The sequence below is a fragment of the Oryzias melastigma genome, linkage group LG17 (assembly GCF_002922805.2).
Source record: "Oryzias melastigma strain HK-1 linkage group LG17, ASM292280v2, whole genome shotgun sequence".
Taxonomy (NCBI): Eukaryota; Metazoa; Chordata; class Actinopteri; order Beloniformes; family Adrianichthyidae; genus Oryzias; species Oryzias melastigma.
The window spans coordinates 24457336-24476734 of record NC_050528.1 but is presented as its reverse complement, the minus strand read 5'-3'; the positions used below and the strand labels follow the sequence as shown (position 1 = coordinate 24476734).

Below are 19399 nucleotides of genomic sequence, written 5' to 3'. Positions count from 1 at the left end.
CCGCAAGGGGGTGCTTGAAGAGCCGCATGCGGCTCCGGAGCCGCAGGTTGCCGACCCCCGGCCTACAACATAATCACATTAGAGATCAAGACAATCCAGAAACCAATTATTAAAGGGGGGGGGAAAGATATATTTGAGGTATTTTATCCTTTATTCTATCCCGTTCAAGTGTGATAGAAAATCACCTGTGGATTTGTACCAGAGAAGTCATTGAGATTCACCTGAACTCCAGCTGTGATGCCTGTTGGGGCTGAAATCCTTGAATGGCGGTTCAGTCAGTCATGAAAGCTGATTCCCTAGATTAGATCTTGTTCATCTAAGAGGCTATAATAAAAAAAAAAAACATTAAGATAAAGGAATAAGGATAGAAAATGACATGGGAGGCTTGGGATGTGTGTCTGTCGGTGCAAAGCCCTGTCATTTCCCTGGAGTCTCTCTTTCAGCAAAGCTGGCTTTCCTGCTTGGCTGACCCTGTGAGAACACACATCTCAGGGAGAGAGATGGATGGATATATTTTTCTTTTAGTCAAGACTCTCAAATAAGAAAATCAGCACTGAAATACGACAGTAAAATAAGTCATGAATCAGATACAACGAAAGGTAAACAAAACAATACATGAATCATACATTTATTTAAAGTAAAAAGCAACAAAGTTTCAGCTCCCTGTTTTTATTTTATCCTGATTCAGTTTTATTAAATCAAAAAGTAAATAAAAAAAACAAATGTGCACTAAGATTTCTTTCTATGAAGAAAAGTCAGTCTAAGATTATCTTCATAAAATGCATAATTATTCAATCTATTAATTAAATAAAATCATATAAATTAGAGACAAACTTACCTGTTAAACTGTAGCAGTAGCTGTTGGAAGCTCGCTGGGAAATGTTGGATTTCCAAAGAATCAAGTCTGATTTCTTGCTTCTTTGAAGCCAGCATTGAGAAAACAATTTGCCAAAAATACACTAAAAACACTAATATAATTGACCTTCAACTGCAATAAAAGATCCCAGTGTTGCAATAAAGGTGGAACCTGTCAACATTTTCTTAAAGATCCACTTTGATTATCTTCTGGTCTTTTCTAAAAGTGTTCCCAGTGGTCTTTTCATTTTTATAATGTCATTTTTAAGCAATTCTTAAAAAAGATTTTGTTTCCTAGGACACAGTTTCTGCAGTGTTCATTAGAAATTCTCCTCCAGAGTTAATCTCCTCGTTGGCATGGAGCAATCCTGCCCCCTCTTCCCCTCCCAGTCGCTCAGAGCTTGTGGCTCATCCAACATATTTTCTACATCACAAAAACATTCTTTTTCAAATAGCATTTTATGTCTGCACCCGATTCACAAATTTGATTGAAGAAATACTCAGAAATGTAACTTTGAGGCTAATTTTCTTGATATGTGTCCTCCATAATTGACAAAATGCCACAAAAACATATTAAAAGCACCAAAAACACAATTTTCATCAGAGTGGGTCTTTAAACTTAATCACAATTTTTTTTAAACTTTTTTTTTTAGCATTTTGTTCCTTATGCCTATAGGATTTAGTTCTAGTCAAATTATCATTAAAGACAAAAAAATACTAAATTTATTTGAACTATTTTGACAACTAATAACAAAAATCGGGTTGTTAAATAATTCAATATGATCAATGATCCAGCAGGATAGTGATCCGTGACGACATGCACACACCTGGATCCCTGCAGGCATCTAACAGGCATCATGAACTTGAACGTGAACTTAACCTGCAAAGGGAATCAAAGACCACAAAAAGAGGCGTTTTTCACTGATTTTTATATACCAATATATAGAGATATGTAAAAGTCATCCATTACATAAAATGAAAAAGTGGAACCAGTTTGCTTTTCACACGGCTCATCGTTGCATGTAAAGAAGTTGGTTGATCCCTGCTCTTTTCATGTGGAGAAAAAAAAAAAGAAAGTCAAAAGTTGAACAAAAAAGGCACATAAAACAAAACTGAATCTTCTCATTGACACTAATGGTTTCTTCTTAAGACAGAGGCCTTGTTTTATGTGAGAAAACAAAGAGAGAAGAGTTGTACACACACACACACACAAAAACTGCACAGCATAAAAACAACACAAACCAAACAAATCACTTTGGTGGGGAAATGCCAACTTCTCCCAATCAGGGGAAACAGTGCTTCTCTTTGTACAAATAAATTAATATTCCAGCCAACACTTTATCTAAAATCTTATATACAACTTTTCTTTTACATAATTACAGAATACATTATCAAAAACCTTATGAAAACATATTTACAAAATCAAAAAGCCCCTCAGGTGTCACACTCTCACGCACGCAGGACACACACCCGTGTGTTTCCACACATCTCTTCCAGGCAAAGCACGATACAGAAGGCATTCCAAGAGGGCTGTGCAACAAAGAGCATACAAACAGTTCAAATATGGCTGTGGGATGAACGTTGGCACACATGCATGCTTACGATCACACGTTTGAGAGTGCATGAATGGACTTAACCAGCATGGCACACGCTCGCTTCGCAGGACGGGTGGATCAAGATTTTGCAACGTGAAGCGTCTTTCTCGGACTCCAGCTGTACTTTTATCCATCAGCGCCGATACCGGCCGCCTTGTGAGGCTGTGTGTACGCCCACGACGGATGGGCTGCAAGCTATTGTGCATGCTGATTATGCTGTAGGTGGCGTCCTCTGCAGAGCACCACTAATTTGCTTGCGTGCGTCACAGTCGAAAGCAGGTCATCAAAAGGAAATCATTAACACTCAATGGCTTTTGTCAGCCACACCACACGGCAGCTGCTTGACAGCTACAACCTATTGCTTTTTCTCAGACGATTTACCACCTAAACAAGTTAAAAAAAGAGCTTCTGTGCAAACGCTTCCGGGGATTCAAACACCAAATAAAAACCAAACTGTGCTCAAATACAACTTGAAATGTCAAGACAGCGACCCGTGAAAGGCTCTGCGCCAGGGATCATCATAAACTAAACTTCCATAAAGTAGAAATGTTAAATACACAACTGAAGTGAAGACGTGTGATCGACTCTTATTCTGTACAGGTCGTCCCACCGACGCTCGGGCTGCCCCACTTTCACGGCTCTTCCCTCCCTAGCAGCTTTTCCCGGAGCTCCACGGTCGAGCAGGAATAACTCGGCCCAAACTAAACCCATCGAGGACAAAGGAGAATCGTGACACAAAAACATGAAGCACACGTCTCACTCAACTGTCATGGAGATCAAAAGCATCCGACTCTGATGAAAGTTTCTTAATTAGTTCTCTCCATTCTGTGGAGACATTCCAGTGCGGAGCTGGAAAACCGTCTTTGTTTAATCAGAACTGGTGGTTGTTTAATGAAATTGGCACAGGACACGGCTGCGTGACTCGATGATGTGTCGCTTCTGCAACCTCCGTCCAAGTTTCCCCGCCTTCGGAGTGTGTGCGGGCCTGAGCAGATGTCTCCTCCGGCTGTGGCCTCTGCAGGTCACTTTGCCGTGGACAGCATGGGCTGCTCCGTGTACCAGTGAGTTCCAGGGTCGGGCATGCTGCCCCCAAGTGGCAAAGCGATGAACTGCGGGCAGGTCCCGCCTCCCGCTCCCACGACACCCATGCTGACCCCCTGTGGGAACGGGTGATGGTGCACGTGGTGCCCCATGGCGTCAGTCCGCCCGATGTGGATCTCGTCCTCCTCGCCCTCGCCGGTGGTTTTACGGTACACTGGGTTGTCGAAGTTCATGCTTTTCGTGGAGTTGCGACGCCAGTTCCGCCACACCAGGTAGACTCCGGCGCAGACCAGGCCGAACACCACTGTGGCAACGATAGGAACTGCATGCGTTTAACACACAGTGGCAGGGACATGGGAAGGGGAGCGTTAAACAAGGCGCAACGAGTCCATGGCGTGAAATGAGAGAGGAACGGAACAGGCATGCAGGGGCGGAGAGGGCGGAGCTGTGTTTGGAAAACTCATTTCTACTCTGAGGGTCAAAGCCGGGTCTTAAGGCTGATGTTCACTAGTCCGTCTGCAATGCCTCTCTGTTGTTTTGACACAAAAAACTAGAACGTTCGTCCTTCCACAAAGCAAGCTTTACAGAGGAGTTCTATTTCCTGTCTGCTGACACGTCATTGTGGCAACAAGCCGTAGAAACAGGAAACGGGTCTGGGTTTCAAAATAAAACTTCCCCTGTACTAGTGCTGGGCGATATGATGATATATATCGTGTGGTCAATAGAAAGGTGTCTATCATGCCATTTCTCTTCTATCGTTTCTATTTGTTTTTTTTTTTTTTGCTGAACTTTTGTGCAAAAAATGTGTTTTACTACTGAGAAACTTAAAACTGTTGTGCATTTAAAAAAAAATCTTATTTGTAACCATTCAGTTACATGTTGCTTGAAAAAATAAATTCAGAGAAAATTAAGTAATGACATTTTGACAATTTTACTTCAGAGAATAACTGAAAATATACTTTATTGTGGTATATCATGATATATATTGTTATTGTGATATAAAATAATTTATATTATGATATACATTTTTTCCATATCCCCCAGCACTAAAATAATAACAGCATCTGTTTTCGCCACAAAAGTTAAATTTAGGTAGTACAAAAACATGAAACCATCTATGACACAAAACATGCATTTTAAAATGACTCAGTGAGGAAGGACAGCGAATGGGGCCTGATTGCTTAACTTTTGGATGTGTCGCTGCATTTTCGGTATGCGGAAGCCAAACGGTTGCACCACTCACCCCGCATGCGCGAACCACATGTCACTTCCGCTCTTCACCCACTATACCACAGAGTCATTTCCAAACAGTAAAACTCCTTGATCACAAGAATTTATGTTTTTCTCAACAACCGAGAGCTTCTCCTGACTGGATTACAGTTCGAAAAAAAGCCACCGAGTTACTGTTAATAACGTGTTTGGATTACCGGATAAAATAGCGTTTTGAAGTGGCGCTGTATCCTCTTAGCTTAGGGAGTAAACTGCCGTCATAAGACAGCAGAAGAAGAAAACATTTGTAGTCCGTTTGTAGTCACTGCCAGATTGTAAGGTCCCAATCCTTAACGTGTCTTTTTCCTTTCGTTTTTTTCAAGAATAAATGAATGTTTTCACTATGATAAACATTTTAAATGCTATATTAACATCCTTCGAGGTTATCATTGTTGTTTCTGTCCGAAGACTGGAAAATGCTTTAGCGGAAGTGACGTTTGGTTCGCGCATGCGGGAGAGCGGTGCAACCGTTTTGCTTCCGCATACCGAAAATGCAGCGACAGGATGAGCAAAGAGACCAGGACGAACTACTCGACGTGGGGGGGACAAGACATACCACTCCTGAGGGAGCCAGGGGGGAGGGGGGACAGACTGGGGACGCAACAGAGACAACATAAACTACCTGACAGTCTTGTATGGCAAGCCTTTCTGTCATTTGATCACTCTAACTAGTAATGCCAAAAATACAACTAGTTAACTAGTATGATTTTTCTTTCTCACTAATCAACTAGTAAGACTTACATTTGTCTCTCTAATCAACTAGTTGATATTTTGCATGTGACTAGTAAACTAGGAGTAGATTTTGGTCACACTAGCTAGCTTTACAAGAGCCTTACTAGCAAACTTGTAGAATATTTGCATGTGACTAGTTATCTAGTGACCTCTTTATAGTGTCAATAGCTAACTAGTAAGTTGACCACTAGAAACTAGTGAACATTTTAAAACATCACTAGTTAACCAGTTCACATTTTTGGTTGTCATTAGTTAACTAGTTTTACTTTTGGTTTTACTAGTTAGTCTTATGACAGCCTGATATCAAGGATATTGAATTTAATGACAGAAGGGCTTGCCATAATCGTGACACTAATTACCTACACTATGCAACAGTTATTGGAAAGCAAACAGACCGCTGTAAATCCAGGGTCACAGCATCAAATCTAATCTGACCCAAGTGTTTTGAAGACTCCAAGTTTATGAGAAGTCTAAAACTCTTTGGGGCAAAAACCATTTTAGTTGCATCAGCAAACAAGACGATTTCAGTTAAGTGTAAAGCTTTTATCGTTCTTACTTTAGGTCAATGAGATGACACAAACTATAGAGTGAAACTAATTTGACATCATCTGACCTAACAGGCTGATGTCTCCTCTACAGATGCACTAACATCACCGTCTTGACTTGAAAGTAATTTGAGCCTTCGTCTTCCCACCTCCTCCGGTGGAACGTCCTACAGCAAAATCATCCATGTCCCTGTTGTGCTCAAGTACCTGTCATTGTGTAATTGTTAAAATGGTGAAGTAGGACAGAAGGCTGAGCGAAAGAAAATCTTCAGACAGTGCTTGTAGAGATTAGAAAGCTATTGGAAAGTATTTTTTACTGTATTAGAGATGAAAAGCGTGTCCGTTACCTTTAATATCTTCTAGTATGTTTGATGTACCATATTTTTGCCAAACTTCCCCACTGCAAACTACTTGATACTTGCAAAGATTTAAAAATCTTGCTCTTAGAAAATTGTACTTATATTATTTCTACAACTTTCTAAACTGTTTTAAAAAAAAAATGTTTGTCTTATGAACAGCTAGGATCTAGAAATAATGAGATTGTTTATTAAAATAAATCAAAATAATTTTTGCTCCATTCTCTTGACAATAGAAAAACTAAAAGATTTTACAGCAAAATGTTTATTTAATTCATTTTTCTATGAGAATTGTTATTTTTAGCGGATGGGGACAAAAATAAAAAAGCAGAAAAGCTTTTTAGTTACATCTTCAAATGCTGACATTTCATTTATTCTTGGAAAGTAATTTTATGTTTAATTTAAAGGATATTTTAAAGTTAAAAAATGTTGACGAGTTAGGCTGGCATTCATTGTTTTTTCTTTCAGACAAAATTCAAACTTTTGTTCTCAGAATAAGGGCTAGTTTTAAATCGTATGAGGGTTTATTAAAGCTGAGCCAACTTGCACTAAAGTGTTCTTTTTTTGTTCACATCTATGTTCTAAAATGAGTCATTTCCACTTATTACAAAAGTTCTGTGTTACTGTAATCAAAGTCAAATATAGTTAGATACATAAAAACAAAAAAAATACTTAGAACTTGCAAAAAATTACTTATTATTGGGCTGTAAAACATTCAGTTTGAAATAATTTTATCACACATTTGCTTTTTTTTAACCTATTTTTAACTTTTTGGATGCTTGTGTGGAATTCCTTGTTTCTAGATTTTGATGATTATTAGATTTCTTGTTTGTTGCTACTTTTTAGTGATTTTATTCTTAAAATTACTGTTCTTTACCTATTTTTAAGCTACCTCTTTTTGACAGTGACATTAAAAAAGGCACAATGATAAATGGAATTTACTAAAACTATAGCAATAAATTGACCTCGCCTTTTACAGTATGCTGACAGTAGACAAAGAACTGGAGTGCTGTTGTTGCCAGGTGTAGCTTGACACAATCAGCAGGTGTGAGATGAGAAATGTTGCGGGTCAGGGTTGCGGGAGTACACTCAGCGATAAGGACCTGTGGATCGTGCGACTGCAGTCCTGATACAGGAAAGCTTGAGTAAACTCAAAGCTTCTCTGCCCATGACTGATGCAAATTTCCTCCCCCATCCACAAGGACCAACTGGGACCATCTGCAGCTTTCCTGGCATTCCGCCGCAAAATGCTTTACTTCGATTGAAAGTGACAACCGAGCGCGTGCCTGGATTATCTCCTACTCAGTAAAACCTCAGGAGAAGACAAGGAGACGACGTTAGATTAATGGGAATGGAAAAAGTCCCAATTTTACAGGGAGTTTTGATGCAAGGAGACCTAGAAAAGCTGCAGAATCCAGTCTGTTTGTGGAGGCAGAAAACAGTGCACAATCAGCAGTTTTCCCACACAACCTTTGCTTTCAATGAACACACACAGGGGAGGATGAATCCGTTGTCTTACCAATAGGAATGACCACTCCCAGCACTGCCACCGTCAGGTTCTCACCCATTAGGAAATGCTCGCCTCCGGCTGTGAAGAGACAAAATGATGAATTTAGTGGCAGCCAAGAAGATGGATAGAGCAAAAAGACATGAATAAACACACAGCATTAAAAAATTGTCAAGTAAATAAATAAAATCCCAATTTTACAAGCACAAATGATTCGTTTTGAATTAAAAATTGAACCCTTCATGAAGATATTAATGAGCACTGATGCTAGTTTGATGCCTAACCTTTTCTTGCTACATTTTATTTTTGTAAAATAACCAAAATTGTAACATTTATGTCCTTATCCTCTATCGAACATGGCAGCCTGCACAACTCTCACAGGATCGTCCATCTAATCTGTCATCGATATGCTCCTAACTCGTATTTCCAGGTGCAGGATGCTGATGTCTGACATGAAATGAAGAGTGCTGGAGTGAAAGGACGGAGCGTGAGCGAGGCAAGGCATCCAGGATATGAAACGTGTGAGAAACTGAGTGAGAGATAAGTAGAGCAGAGAGGAGTGAGTGAGATAAAACAGAGAGGCGAGGAGTGGGTGACCATGCGTGCATGGCCGAAAGCATTTTACAAAAAAAAAAAAAAAATGCAGAGAGGAATGATGGGAAAGAAAAAAAAAAACTGTTATTTGCCTGAGTGTGACTTTGACACATTCCCTGACCTTCTGCTCTCCTTCTACACTGGCTCAATTAGGCTTCAGAGTCACATTAGATGTCATTTGCTTTCACTCAACACACTTTCACAGTAACGTTTGGTGAAGAATGAGGTCATTTTCAAGGTGATGAGATCCAATCCATCCTTGTATCCCAGTCAGTTGATGAGAGCTTGTTTAAATCTCACTTTAATGTCATCATTTTGAATGGGGTGAGGTGGCTGTCTACATTATAAGTGGCAGATGAAGCATACTTGGCAGGAGATGTGGAGGCTAAAGTTGAATAGGTGCTTTATGAGAGGAATGGTGATGAAACGTTGATTTTTATCGTCTGTTTTTTAAATGGCGCCATGATGGGGTGGCAAGCTGTCCAGGGTGTACCCCACCTTTGCCTAACTGTAGCTGGGATAGGCTCCAGCATCCCCCGTGACTCTTCCAGGGTCACTTTCTCTGGTTTATGTGTGCTTAGATTAATATTATATTAATATTGATATGCTAAAAATGCTGATTTTCTATTATTGTTATTATCAGCTGCTATATGTACCTTAAGCTAACTACTGACACGTTTTAATTAAATTTCAATAATAGCTGGTTGCTGGTAGGCTGCTAGAAGTTAGAAGCTGGAGAAAGAATGGTGCACTGGGGTTTTGTGATCTAATTTCATTCCCTTTTTCATTGAGTTCTTCATGCTTCTGTTTGGTGCAGTGTGATTCATGTGTTGTCTCTCTTTCCCACTCCCCTCTGGGGAAACGGGAGAGATTTTAGATTCTGGGTGGCTTGTCTGTGCTCCTGTTCTTAGCCGTGGACCTCGACTCTGGCTCCTCTTTCGTCTTGGGGCGGGAGAGATTCCAGATTCTAGGTGTGCTCATTTGTGCTACTGTTCCTGGCAGTGGACCGTGCCTCTGGCTCGTATCACGTCTCGACTCATATCTTGAAGCAGGAGAGATTCCAGATTGTACGTGGCTCGTCTGTGCACCAGTTCTTGGCAGTGGACCTTGCCTCAGCTGTCCCAGCTCCATCTGGATAAAGCCCATCTGCTAGAGTTAGATAAGCTAAATCTTCTTAACAATTTTTTTAGGGCTTTTTTCTTACTGAGAAGGAGGATCTAAGTTTAGCTTAGTCTGTTTAGTTTAGTTTAGCAACCAGCTATTGTTAATATTTTATGACTGACTTTATGTTTTTGTATAATTACCGTTGCATGTGAAGCCCATTGCGACAACTGTAATGTGATTTTGAGCTATATAAACAAAACTGAACACTGAACTTACAGTGCTGGGAGATGCTGCTGTCCCCTGCAGGCGTGGTGGAAATCACCATGGCGGTTGCTGTGGAGTGAGAGCCCAGCGCCTTTGACTCCTGTGAGGACACGGGCTTGAAGGAGCTGAGGGCTGTGGGAGGCTCGGGGGAGGCAGAGGGAGCGGTGGTCAAATAGGGGATAGCATCCGCCTGAGAGATTCCCGGCGAGGGTGGAGGGAAGCCTTCTGGTGCGGTGAATCCACTGCCGGGTGTGACTGCAGACGGAGGTGGCGGAGTCCGTGTCGCATGCTCTCGTACAGCTCCTAGACAGATGGATACTTTTAGTCTCCCAACAGAAATCCAAGGTTCATTAGCTGCCCTCTCACCCAGAAAAGATACATAGATTCAATATTTTTGTCCTCTCATTTTCTACCGACAGAAGCTTGAAGCAAGAATGCCGACACGTAGTAAAGCTTAAAAGATTAGAATACAGCAAAGAGTCTAACATAATAAAAACAAAATCTTTTTTTTTTTTTTTGGTATTTATTGTTTTTTTAAGGAAAAAAAGAAATTACTGGCTTAAATTAGTGGATCTATTAAGCATTTTACTTAAAACCTAATAGCAAGGTTTTTGCAGTGCAGAAGATCTACCCAGAAAATAAAAATAGTTCTTTCCACATAATACATTTTTCTTTGCATCTTTCCCCATTTACTTAAAAAAAACAGAATCTTTTTGCTGAATTGCTGAATTGAATCCTTTAAAAAGACTTTCCGTCCATCTGTTTCAGCGCTTACCTGGTACGCAGCCCCTCATGTCGGGCCCCAGGTCCTGACCGTCTGGGCAGGCGCAGGTGTATTTGGGCGAGTGCTCAGTGATCTGTGGGGCCTTCAGGCACAAGTACTCACAGCCTCCATTGGCCACACTGCCCAGGTTACAGCTGTCAGGGCCTAAAACAGAAACAGTAAAAAGGATGACGGGGGGGGTGCAGAGCATATTTTTGGTCAATATCCGCTAAACAACATGAAAGACCTGTAATACAGAAGCAAAAGTCATGCCCCACAACCCCCATCCCCCACAGGGAGAAACTAGAAAGCAAAAAAACAAACTATTAAACACTTTATTAATGTGAAATGTTACTTTTATCTAAATGTTTCCAACACAAAACAGTTTTTAAGGCCTAAACACGAGCATAAGAAACATGTTTATTTTTATTTTACAAACGTTACATGCACCCACATGGGGAGGTTGATCCACATGGGTGCTGCAGGTTTTGGGGTCGTCCACAACTGACAATAGGTTCACCAATTGGCTGACGACCTTGATATTGTGTGGGGCCACCTGTGTGTCTACCCATTTTTCAACCGCAGACAGCCCGTACCCACCTGTAAGGACAGTTTTGACTAAGGTTTAAAGCAGCGGCTGATCTGTGTTGATGCTAAGAGGGAGTTAGCACTATAGCACGACCACAATCTGAAGCAGAGACAGGGAAGAAGAGGCATAAAAGCAGCCCTTAACATCTTGGTAGCTGGTAGAGCAAGTGGATTCTTCCAAATATCTGGGAATAGAAATCACCAGTCATTCAGGAATCTTACCGACTCCATTTACAAGGTGACTCAGGCTTTACTTGCTGAGGAGACTCAAGTCTTTTAGTGCGAGTACAGAAACCAGGTGTTTTAACTTGTTGACTCCATGTCTTTTTTAACATCACATCCTGGTGCAATTTTCTCCTACATTTAAAATAATAAATAAATAAATAGGGACAAATAAATATTCAGCTGCAGTGCACATCAAATGTCAATGAAACCAGGCTTATTGAAAGGAAACCCCGCCCTGGATTGAGATTAAAAAAACACAATCACTATGTGACTTGTAATACATAATAATGAAAGACACACACCTTGCAGCTGTCGAAGCTGGTGGAAGACGGCAATGTCATGAGGGTCATTGAGGTTTTCAGCCAGAGCCTGAATGTCTTGGCCAGTTAGTCTGTTGGCCATGAAGACCGCCGCCCTGTCCCTGTCAGTCCAGTAGATCCGATCCTGTAAAGAAAACAACAAAAGAAAATAATCAGGTCTTGTCCATTTCCTTTCTATAGGTGGGATTTAGGCTTGAATTACATTGCTCTGTTTGGAACACCTCAGTGGTTCAAAGCCAAACCAAGACTTTTCTTTAGGATACAAAAATTTTGAATTTAGATTTCCCCAACAAGCTCCAAACATACATGATTAGTTTATTGTTTTTCTCTGTGGCCTTGTGATGGACATGTGATCCATCTGAGCCCCACTCTGCTTCCCGCCCAGTGACAGCTGACAGAAATTCGGCCTCCCTGCAACCCTGAACAATGATGATGCATTAGTATGATGGTGCATTATAATACTTTCATATGCTCCAAGTATTCCAGCATCATGCGGTTGGTTAAACAAATGATGCTTGAGGCTGTAATGTTTCAGCAATTCGTTTAATGCTTCCATGAGGATTCGCCCAAAAGATTTGCCTGTTTCCTCCAACTGGAAAACATCCAGTTGTAGAATTGTTTGATTGTTTGGCATCTACTGTTCGTGAATCAGTGTGTGCAGACTGAGAAAAAAGGTTTTGAACATTTCAAAATTTGGTAAATTCTATAAAAAAAAGACACATTTTTCAAGGATTTACAAGTTCTCATGCAATATTGGAATGCATTGGGATTTCAGCGCCAACACTTGATTGAAATAGCATTTTGAAATTGAAAAATGAAAAATGTTGCCATTAAGAATCTTATAAACTCTGGCCTCAAACTGTGAAAATAAATCTCTGTAGTTTCACAGCCACATGGACTGAAATTAACCCGGTCCAGCTCTGTCACTCAAAAATCCAGCAATTAGACTGGACAAGTTTTACTGGGTGCACTAGGTCACACATGATTGCACCAAAACCACTCTAATCAATAAGAAAAGAGCAAGTGATTTTGAATTGATTGGATCTACAGACCCTAAGTATGGAGACGACTTCTAATTTGATATGTTACACGCCCCCGCTGCCCTGTTTACTTTCCCTCTCTGCCCCTGCAAATCTGGTCAGAGCAGCATGTGACAAAATGATGGAAAAACAAAAAACAAAACAAAAAACATGTTTTTTTTTCAAAATGGAGACTTTTCTGACAATTTTTCTCCATAGCAACTATTTTATGTTATGGTCACCTGTGAATGACAAACATATTTATGTCATTTTTAGAGAAATCGTCAAAAGTAAACTTTTGAATTTCTTTAGTAACAAAGTTTTCTTGTTAACCACACCCACATTCCTAGTATATTCATATTTTAGGTTATTTTGTTACTCCCAACTTGAAACAAGGCTTACTATGTTACATTTTCACAATTTTGCGGTAAAAAATGTGCCAGGGAGAGGGGAATGCCACTTTTGTGCGCTTGCAACACTAACACCATCCAAGGTGTTAAAATGTATAAATTCTAATTCCAACATTTTTCCCCCAGTAGCTTACCAATAATGCCAGAGAATCACAATATATATTAGAGGAAAACTTGTAAACTTGTAGTTGGCACTAAAGGTGTTTGTTTTTGGAAAATCCATGAAGATGGTCTCTTCCAAAAGTCAAATGTCAGCAAAATTTTGGTTGCGGTTGAAGATTTTACTTGATAGCTTAAGACTGAAATTTCATGAAGAACAGTCAAACATTTGTTTTCCTGTATTGTGTGAAAATGTGAAAATCACCAAGTTTAGCACTTTGCCACAAGCCATCCCATATTAATTTGAAAACTTTCTTTTGATATCCCAGACACGTGTGTTTGGGGTTTTGTTAGTGGATTTCGACATCTTTTTTTTGGAGCCCCATAAGAGATTTTGGCTTCATTCAGTTTTTTTTAAATTGTTTCTCCTGCGGCGATGTCATTATTTTTTGGAGGGGGGGGAGGATCAATTATTATATATCAAAATTTATTTTAACTGGGCACTAGGTGTGTATAAATTTTGACGAGTTTTTTAGCGGTGTAGGTGCGAAATTTTTGTTTCAAAGACAGAATAAGAAAGAGGAATTGCGCAAAAACAAGGGGTAGCTGAAGGCCATAACTAAGTACGACAAAGCCTATGATGTGTATTTCCCTTACACACAGAGGAGCTATTTCCAGCTCTAAGTTGTATGTGAATAAAACTGTCTTGTCAGCGTATATTTGATCATGTATTTCCTGACAAAACAGGCTATTCTTTGATGTAGCTGTAGATCAAAAAGCAAGGGGCCCAGGACAGATCCTTGGGGAGCAACTGTTGTGGACTCAAAGTAAATGGATCACATATCTTTGATATCCACACACTGTATTGACTGCTGACACCTCTGGTGTGTTTAATTGGTGCTCGAGTTGGAAAAAATAACATTTTGCTAGCTAATTTAAAAAAATATGTAGACAAGCAGGTTTTATGTTCCATAGGAGTACAAAAGGACTCGATAAAGGAATTCTACCTACCGTTTAAGTGAGTATAAACAACTAGAATAATTTCAATAAAGAAATGAAAAAGCATTTCAAAGTTATAAAAAAGTCAATTGTCTGTAAGGAAACAATTTGGAGAGGCATTAAACAAGTAACTCCTAAAAACTCCCCATTCAACCACCACATTCTTCACAGGAGCTTCAGATGCTGCCTGACAGCAAACCAGACAATCACAGCGGCGCTGTGGATTATTACAACTAAGTGATCCCATTAGAAGCCAGCCAGAACATTATGGCTGTCAAGGTTGTCCATTACTTTAATGACATTGTAGGAGCCACAGGGGTGCGTGGTGTTTAAAACTCATTAGCCAATTTCAAGAGTATCAAAATAAAACACGATGAAGATGAAGAGCATAATCTGAGCTTAAGGTCGAAGTGGTTCTTGCTTGAAATATAACACCTGTTTTACAAAGGAGCAGGAAGAGTGGTGTGTTTTTATGCAAGGATTTAATATAAAACAAAGCACATCAAAGGCCTGAATTTAAAAAAATGATAGAAGATTTAATACTTTTTGTCACTCAAAGCTTAAAATATTTTCTTTTTATCCCACAAACTCCAGTAATACTTTGTTTAATATACAACAACCAGTTAAGAAATGTCGAAAAACGTCAATCAGTTTTTAGAAAACATAATCCAGCCAAACTACTATGTTGTTGGGTAAAGACTTAACGAGGAAGTGACAGTCTCATTTTTGCTTTGTTTTATTTTGTTGAAGCACAGATTCAGCAGACTCCTGAATGAAATCCAGTGTCTGGCTTCAGTAAGATTAGTTTCTCTTGGGAGGAGAGCCACAGAGGAATAAGAGTCTTGCGGGATTTTAAACCAGCAGCCACAGGAACAAATGGCAGATTTGGCAAGCAACAGTTTGCCAATGCAGACAAGCAAAAAGTTCCAGTTTGAGACTCAGAGAAGATGGTCGGTAAAGGCTTCAATGCGGCAGAACGGCTTGAGTTAGCAAACACATGAGGGGGATTCCATACACCCATCAAATAAACTGATATGTAACAGTGATTTCATTCTGACTCTTTTAACAAAAGCTTTTCATAGAACTGAGGAGCTGACATGTGTCGGTGGGGAGTTTGAATGATTTCACGATCGGCTGCTCTCAGTTTGAGATCCATTTCTAACTGTTGCATCATAAAGCATGGAAGCAGATCGATGCAGCTCTGCACAAACCTCAAAAACAGCCAGAGAGTAGGGATGTCCCAGCGTGTCTGCCGAGGAGAGGTGCGTTCGGCGGTGAGCGCCGTTGAAGTCCACGCTGGCGATGAGGTGCAGCTTAGAATCCACCCAGTAGAGACGACTGTTGGCCACATCTGAGGAGAGGACACACGCGCATGGAAACAGGATTTCCCCAAGCCGGGTGGAAATCGATTGTCTCAGCAACAAATCCCTTGAGGTCTTATCGATTTCTTCTTAAAATGTCAGACTCTCAAAATTGCACAGGTTTTGCTGAGGGAATTATGAAAGGCGTCATCATTCCAAAGCAATGGGGCCATGTTGGAGAACAGGTAAATATTAACCAATACTACCCTAATTTGGTGGATAATACACTAGCAGTGTGTCAGGGCAGCCTTTTCCCACACACAAATACAGCAGTGTGTGATTAGAAAATAAAGAAAGAAGAAAAGCAGTGTATCTGTTCCTACCGAGAGTGATGCCATTGGGCCATTCAATGTTTTCGGACACCAGCACCTGTCGGTCCACTCCATTCATACCGGCCTTCTCTATCTTGGCCCGTGTGCCCCAGTCTGACCAGTACATGAATCTGGAAGGAGAAAAAAACAGAATGAGTTCAAATAAGTTACTTTACTTTGTTAATTTTTTCATTCATTCATTCATTTTCTTGGCCACTTTTTCCCTTTCGGGGTCGCGGGGGTGCCGAAGCCTAACCTGGCTACTGATGGGTGAAAGCAGCCTGGACAGGTCACCAGTCTGTCGTAGGGCTGTTAATTTGTTTACTTTTATTTATTGTGAATTTTGGTTTTATTCCACCAAGAAGTTTTCGGCTTTAATTGAATTTGCATCACTTTAGCTAAAATACTAATTGGATAATTCTACTTTTGTCAATTCAGCAATCTCATTTTAGTTCTGTAAAGGAAAGAGATCTGGTAGATCAATCATGTTCTCAAAGATGCAAGATCAAACCATTGACTGTGTAAGAGATTTGGACGTCACCCATTGAAATCAACTTACTTCCAGCTCCAACAAATGAAGTCTATTTAGTCGCCTTTTTTTTGCAAAGCTTAAGACATCAGGTATAGGTCTGAGTCGGTCTACATCATCATTCCTATGGCAACCACTCTCACCAATAGGGATGTAAAGATTCAGTCAAGCCACGATTCAAATTACAGTTTTAAAGTCACAATTTCTTTTTTTTCAATTTTTTTTTTCTCAACACAATGAATTCAAGGCATGTTAAGGCCAAGTATGTTTTCTTTTTGCCCCTTACATCAAACTGTTTTCCTACTAACAGAAAATGATTCAATGCAAATAAACAATTATACATAATACTGAAATAATCACAAATCCTTTAATACTCGGTTCATGTTGTGCTCCACTTGCAGAGAAAATGGACAGCTAAAGAGAATTAATAAAAAAGAGCACGGCTCTGGGAAGGAGTCAGATGGGAAACAGTCATGAACCGTCACCCATGACTGTAGTCACGGTAAATTGGTCAAAGTTGCAGTAAAGTTACTATGAAAATGTAGTGAGCAACAAATCTCAGGTTTGCTTGAATTTACGTAAATAGTTCACGAAAGGACTTACTTATGTGAAACTTTTAAATCTGAAGGAGCTGCAAGAATTTCCTTGGAGGGAAGCGCAGATGATGAGACACAAAGTGTTTACACCGGCTGCATTGACACTCATTCAGGTAGCCACTTTCAATTAATAGTCTATGCAAACGTGCATAGAAGTCTGACATTTTGCTCTGCACGCCTTTGCATAGACTTTTCATTAAAATGTTTTAATGTGTGCCAATGCAACCTGTGTGTGAGCACCTACACACACAGGTGCGCACACACACACAGCGAGCCTATGAAATGTCTTCTGCATTTTTCTAAATTTAGGCACAGCCCACCACAAACCATTTTTTAGTTTTCTGCATCGATGAAAACGTTGACGAGTTTGAATCGTTTTTTTAACTGATTCATGAAGAATCGTTACGTCATTACTCACCAATCATTTCCCCAATCCCATCCAATTTATTAGAAGGTCACACCTCTGAACCACTGGAGAAAATCCATCAAACGCTTCGAATGTTCAACATGAGACCACATACTATAATTAAGACACCTGATTGGCCAATTTATAACTTAAATAACTTGCAATAAAAAATATATATCCTGAAAAAGTAGGATTACCAAGAACATTTTAAAAAACATAGCAGAGCAGGAATGACAGAAATAGCTGTTTAAGTCTCAGTAGAAGTCTATGGGATTTTGGCTTCTTGGAGCCAGCGGGTACTTCCTGTTTGGAACATCAGGAAGGAGGGGTCACTCAGTCCAGTTCTCTTATACAGTCAACGGATCAAACACCAGAAAATATTTTTTTCAATTTTAAGAAAAAAAAAAGTTCTTTACTCCCCATTTAAGTTTCTGTACATCAAAAATATCATTCTTATAGATTTTTGCTTTCAAACCTCTGAAATGAGATAATGTCACAAAGGGCCTTCAGACAGTGGCATCAGTGTAACACCTACCCTCAAACAGACCACTGAGAAACCTTCAAACAACAGAATCTCTGCTCAACTTCTATAAATGAAAATATTCAACTAGGATCAAGTCATCTAATGTGTTAACTATGCAACTGTAAGTGCTTGACAATAATAATACACAGAAAAAAACAGCATTAACAGTAATAGAAAGCATACTTTGACTCTTTAAAAAAATATTTGAAATTGAATCAATCTTTGTTCAGAAAATAATTGTAAATACATTTCATTTGGAGCCATTTTGTATTTAGAAACCAAGTTTTTTCTATTGTTTTTTTCAATATTAAGAGCTCATAATTTTAGTAACAAAAGTTTTATCGTTGCTTAGTTTTAGTTCTTATTATGTGAGCCAGCTTTCACAACCAAACAACAGTGATTTAAAACAGGAAATTTGATTTTAAAAAATGTTATTAAAGATTGGGTTTGGGTGTTTGATGGAGGGCCAAAAAAAAAAAAAAAAAAAAATCAGGAAGTCTGAAAATCCAAGTAACTAAGCTTTACTTTTGAACAAGTCAACCATCTTCTACATAAGGTTCTGCCTCACCAGAGAGGAGCAATCTGCCAGAGAGAAAATAGACTTGGTGCCCTGCTGAGTTCAAAGAAAATCCATGAATTCTTTATTTTCATTGCTTTATTATTCTAATTGAATCCTGATTTTATAACTAATTTTCACAACTTCTCCAAGCTGAATAAATGAAACAATTGCCCTGCTGGAAGTTTCAGTTATTCCAAATACCAAAGTGAAGTCTATAATAACAGGCTGAAAGCTGTTTTTGATCAAATCTTTAAGTTCACAGCTTTTTGTTATTATTTTACTAGAGAAATTTCTTGACAAAGTGGTGCATACATTTTCTGTCATTCTCATGTTTCCCAACAAATCCAAAAGTAAGAACCGAATCGCCCAATTACCTTATGTTACCAAATCACAATGAGGAAAACAAGCGGAAAATGATTGCAGAGGCACAAGTGTTATCCTGTCTCATAAGCCTTCAGCGTGATTTACAGATCGAGCTTCATTTGTGAGCTTGTGTTTGTGCCTTAATTTAGGCTTCCTGTCATTTGTGCTCCGATCATCAAAACAATAAGGCTGCAGCAGCGCAAGCTGGCGGCATTTCACAGAATTTTACTGAGCCTCCCAGATTAGCAGCGATCATCTAGGACAGAATTTCTTAAAACATTGAGTCATGATACAAAAAAAATGGGTCACAAGTGTTTTTTAGTGTGAATCCTTGCAAACGTGTGGTGTTTTTTTCATTAGATGTGGTTCCAAAAAAGAAACAAAGATTATGTGGATCCAATTTCTGGGTTGGAGGATGAAATCTCCTTGTAATCATGACTATCATCTTTAAGATCTCACTGCAAGG

The 19399-nt window shown here is 39.5% G+C and overlaps 1 protein-coding gene across 2 annotated transcripts in view; it reads right to left on the bottom strand.

Moving 5' to 3' along the window:
• Positions 1-1766: 1766 nt before the first annotated feature.
• LOC112147571 (low-density lipoprotein receptor-related protein 8) overlaps positions 1767-19399 on the bottom strand; it is a 109137-nt gene continuing 91504 nt past the window's right edge. The window contains exons 12-18 of one of the 2 annotated variants that reach the window (XM_024274079.2): positions 15970-16088; positions 15497-15636; positions 11741-11882; positions 10638-10790; positions 9875-10165; positions 7913-7981; positions 1767-3813 (exon numbers count right to left, since the gene is read on the bottom strand). In XM_024274079.2, the coding sequence (XP_024129847.1) occupies positions 3473-3813; positions 7913-7981; positions 9875-10165; positions 10638-10790; positions 11741-11882; positions 15497-15636; positions 15970-16088 (1255 nt within the window). In that variant the 3' untranslated portion in view covers positions 1767-3472. The remainder of the gene's footprint in view (positions 3814-7912; positions 7982-9874; positions 10166-10637; positions 10791-11740; positions 11883-15496; positions 15637-15969; positions 16089-19399) is intronic. The other variant, XM_024274080.2, reaches the window with a different exon arrangement.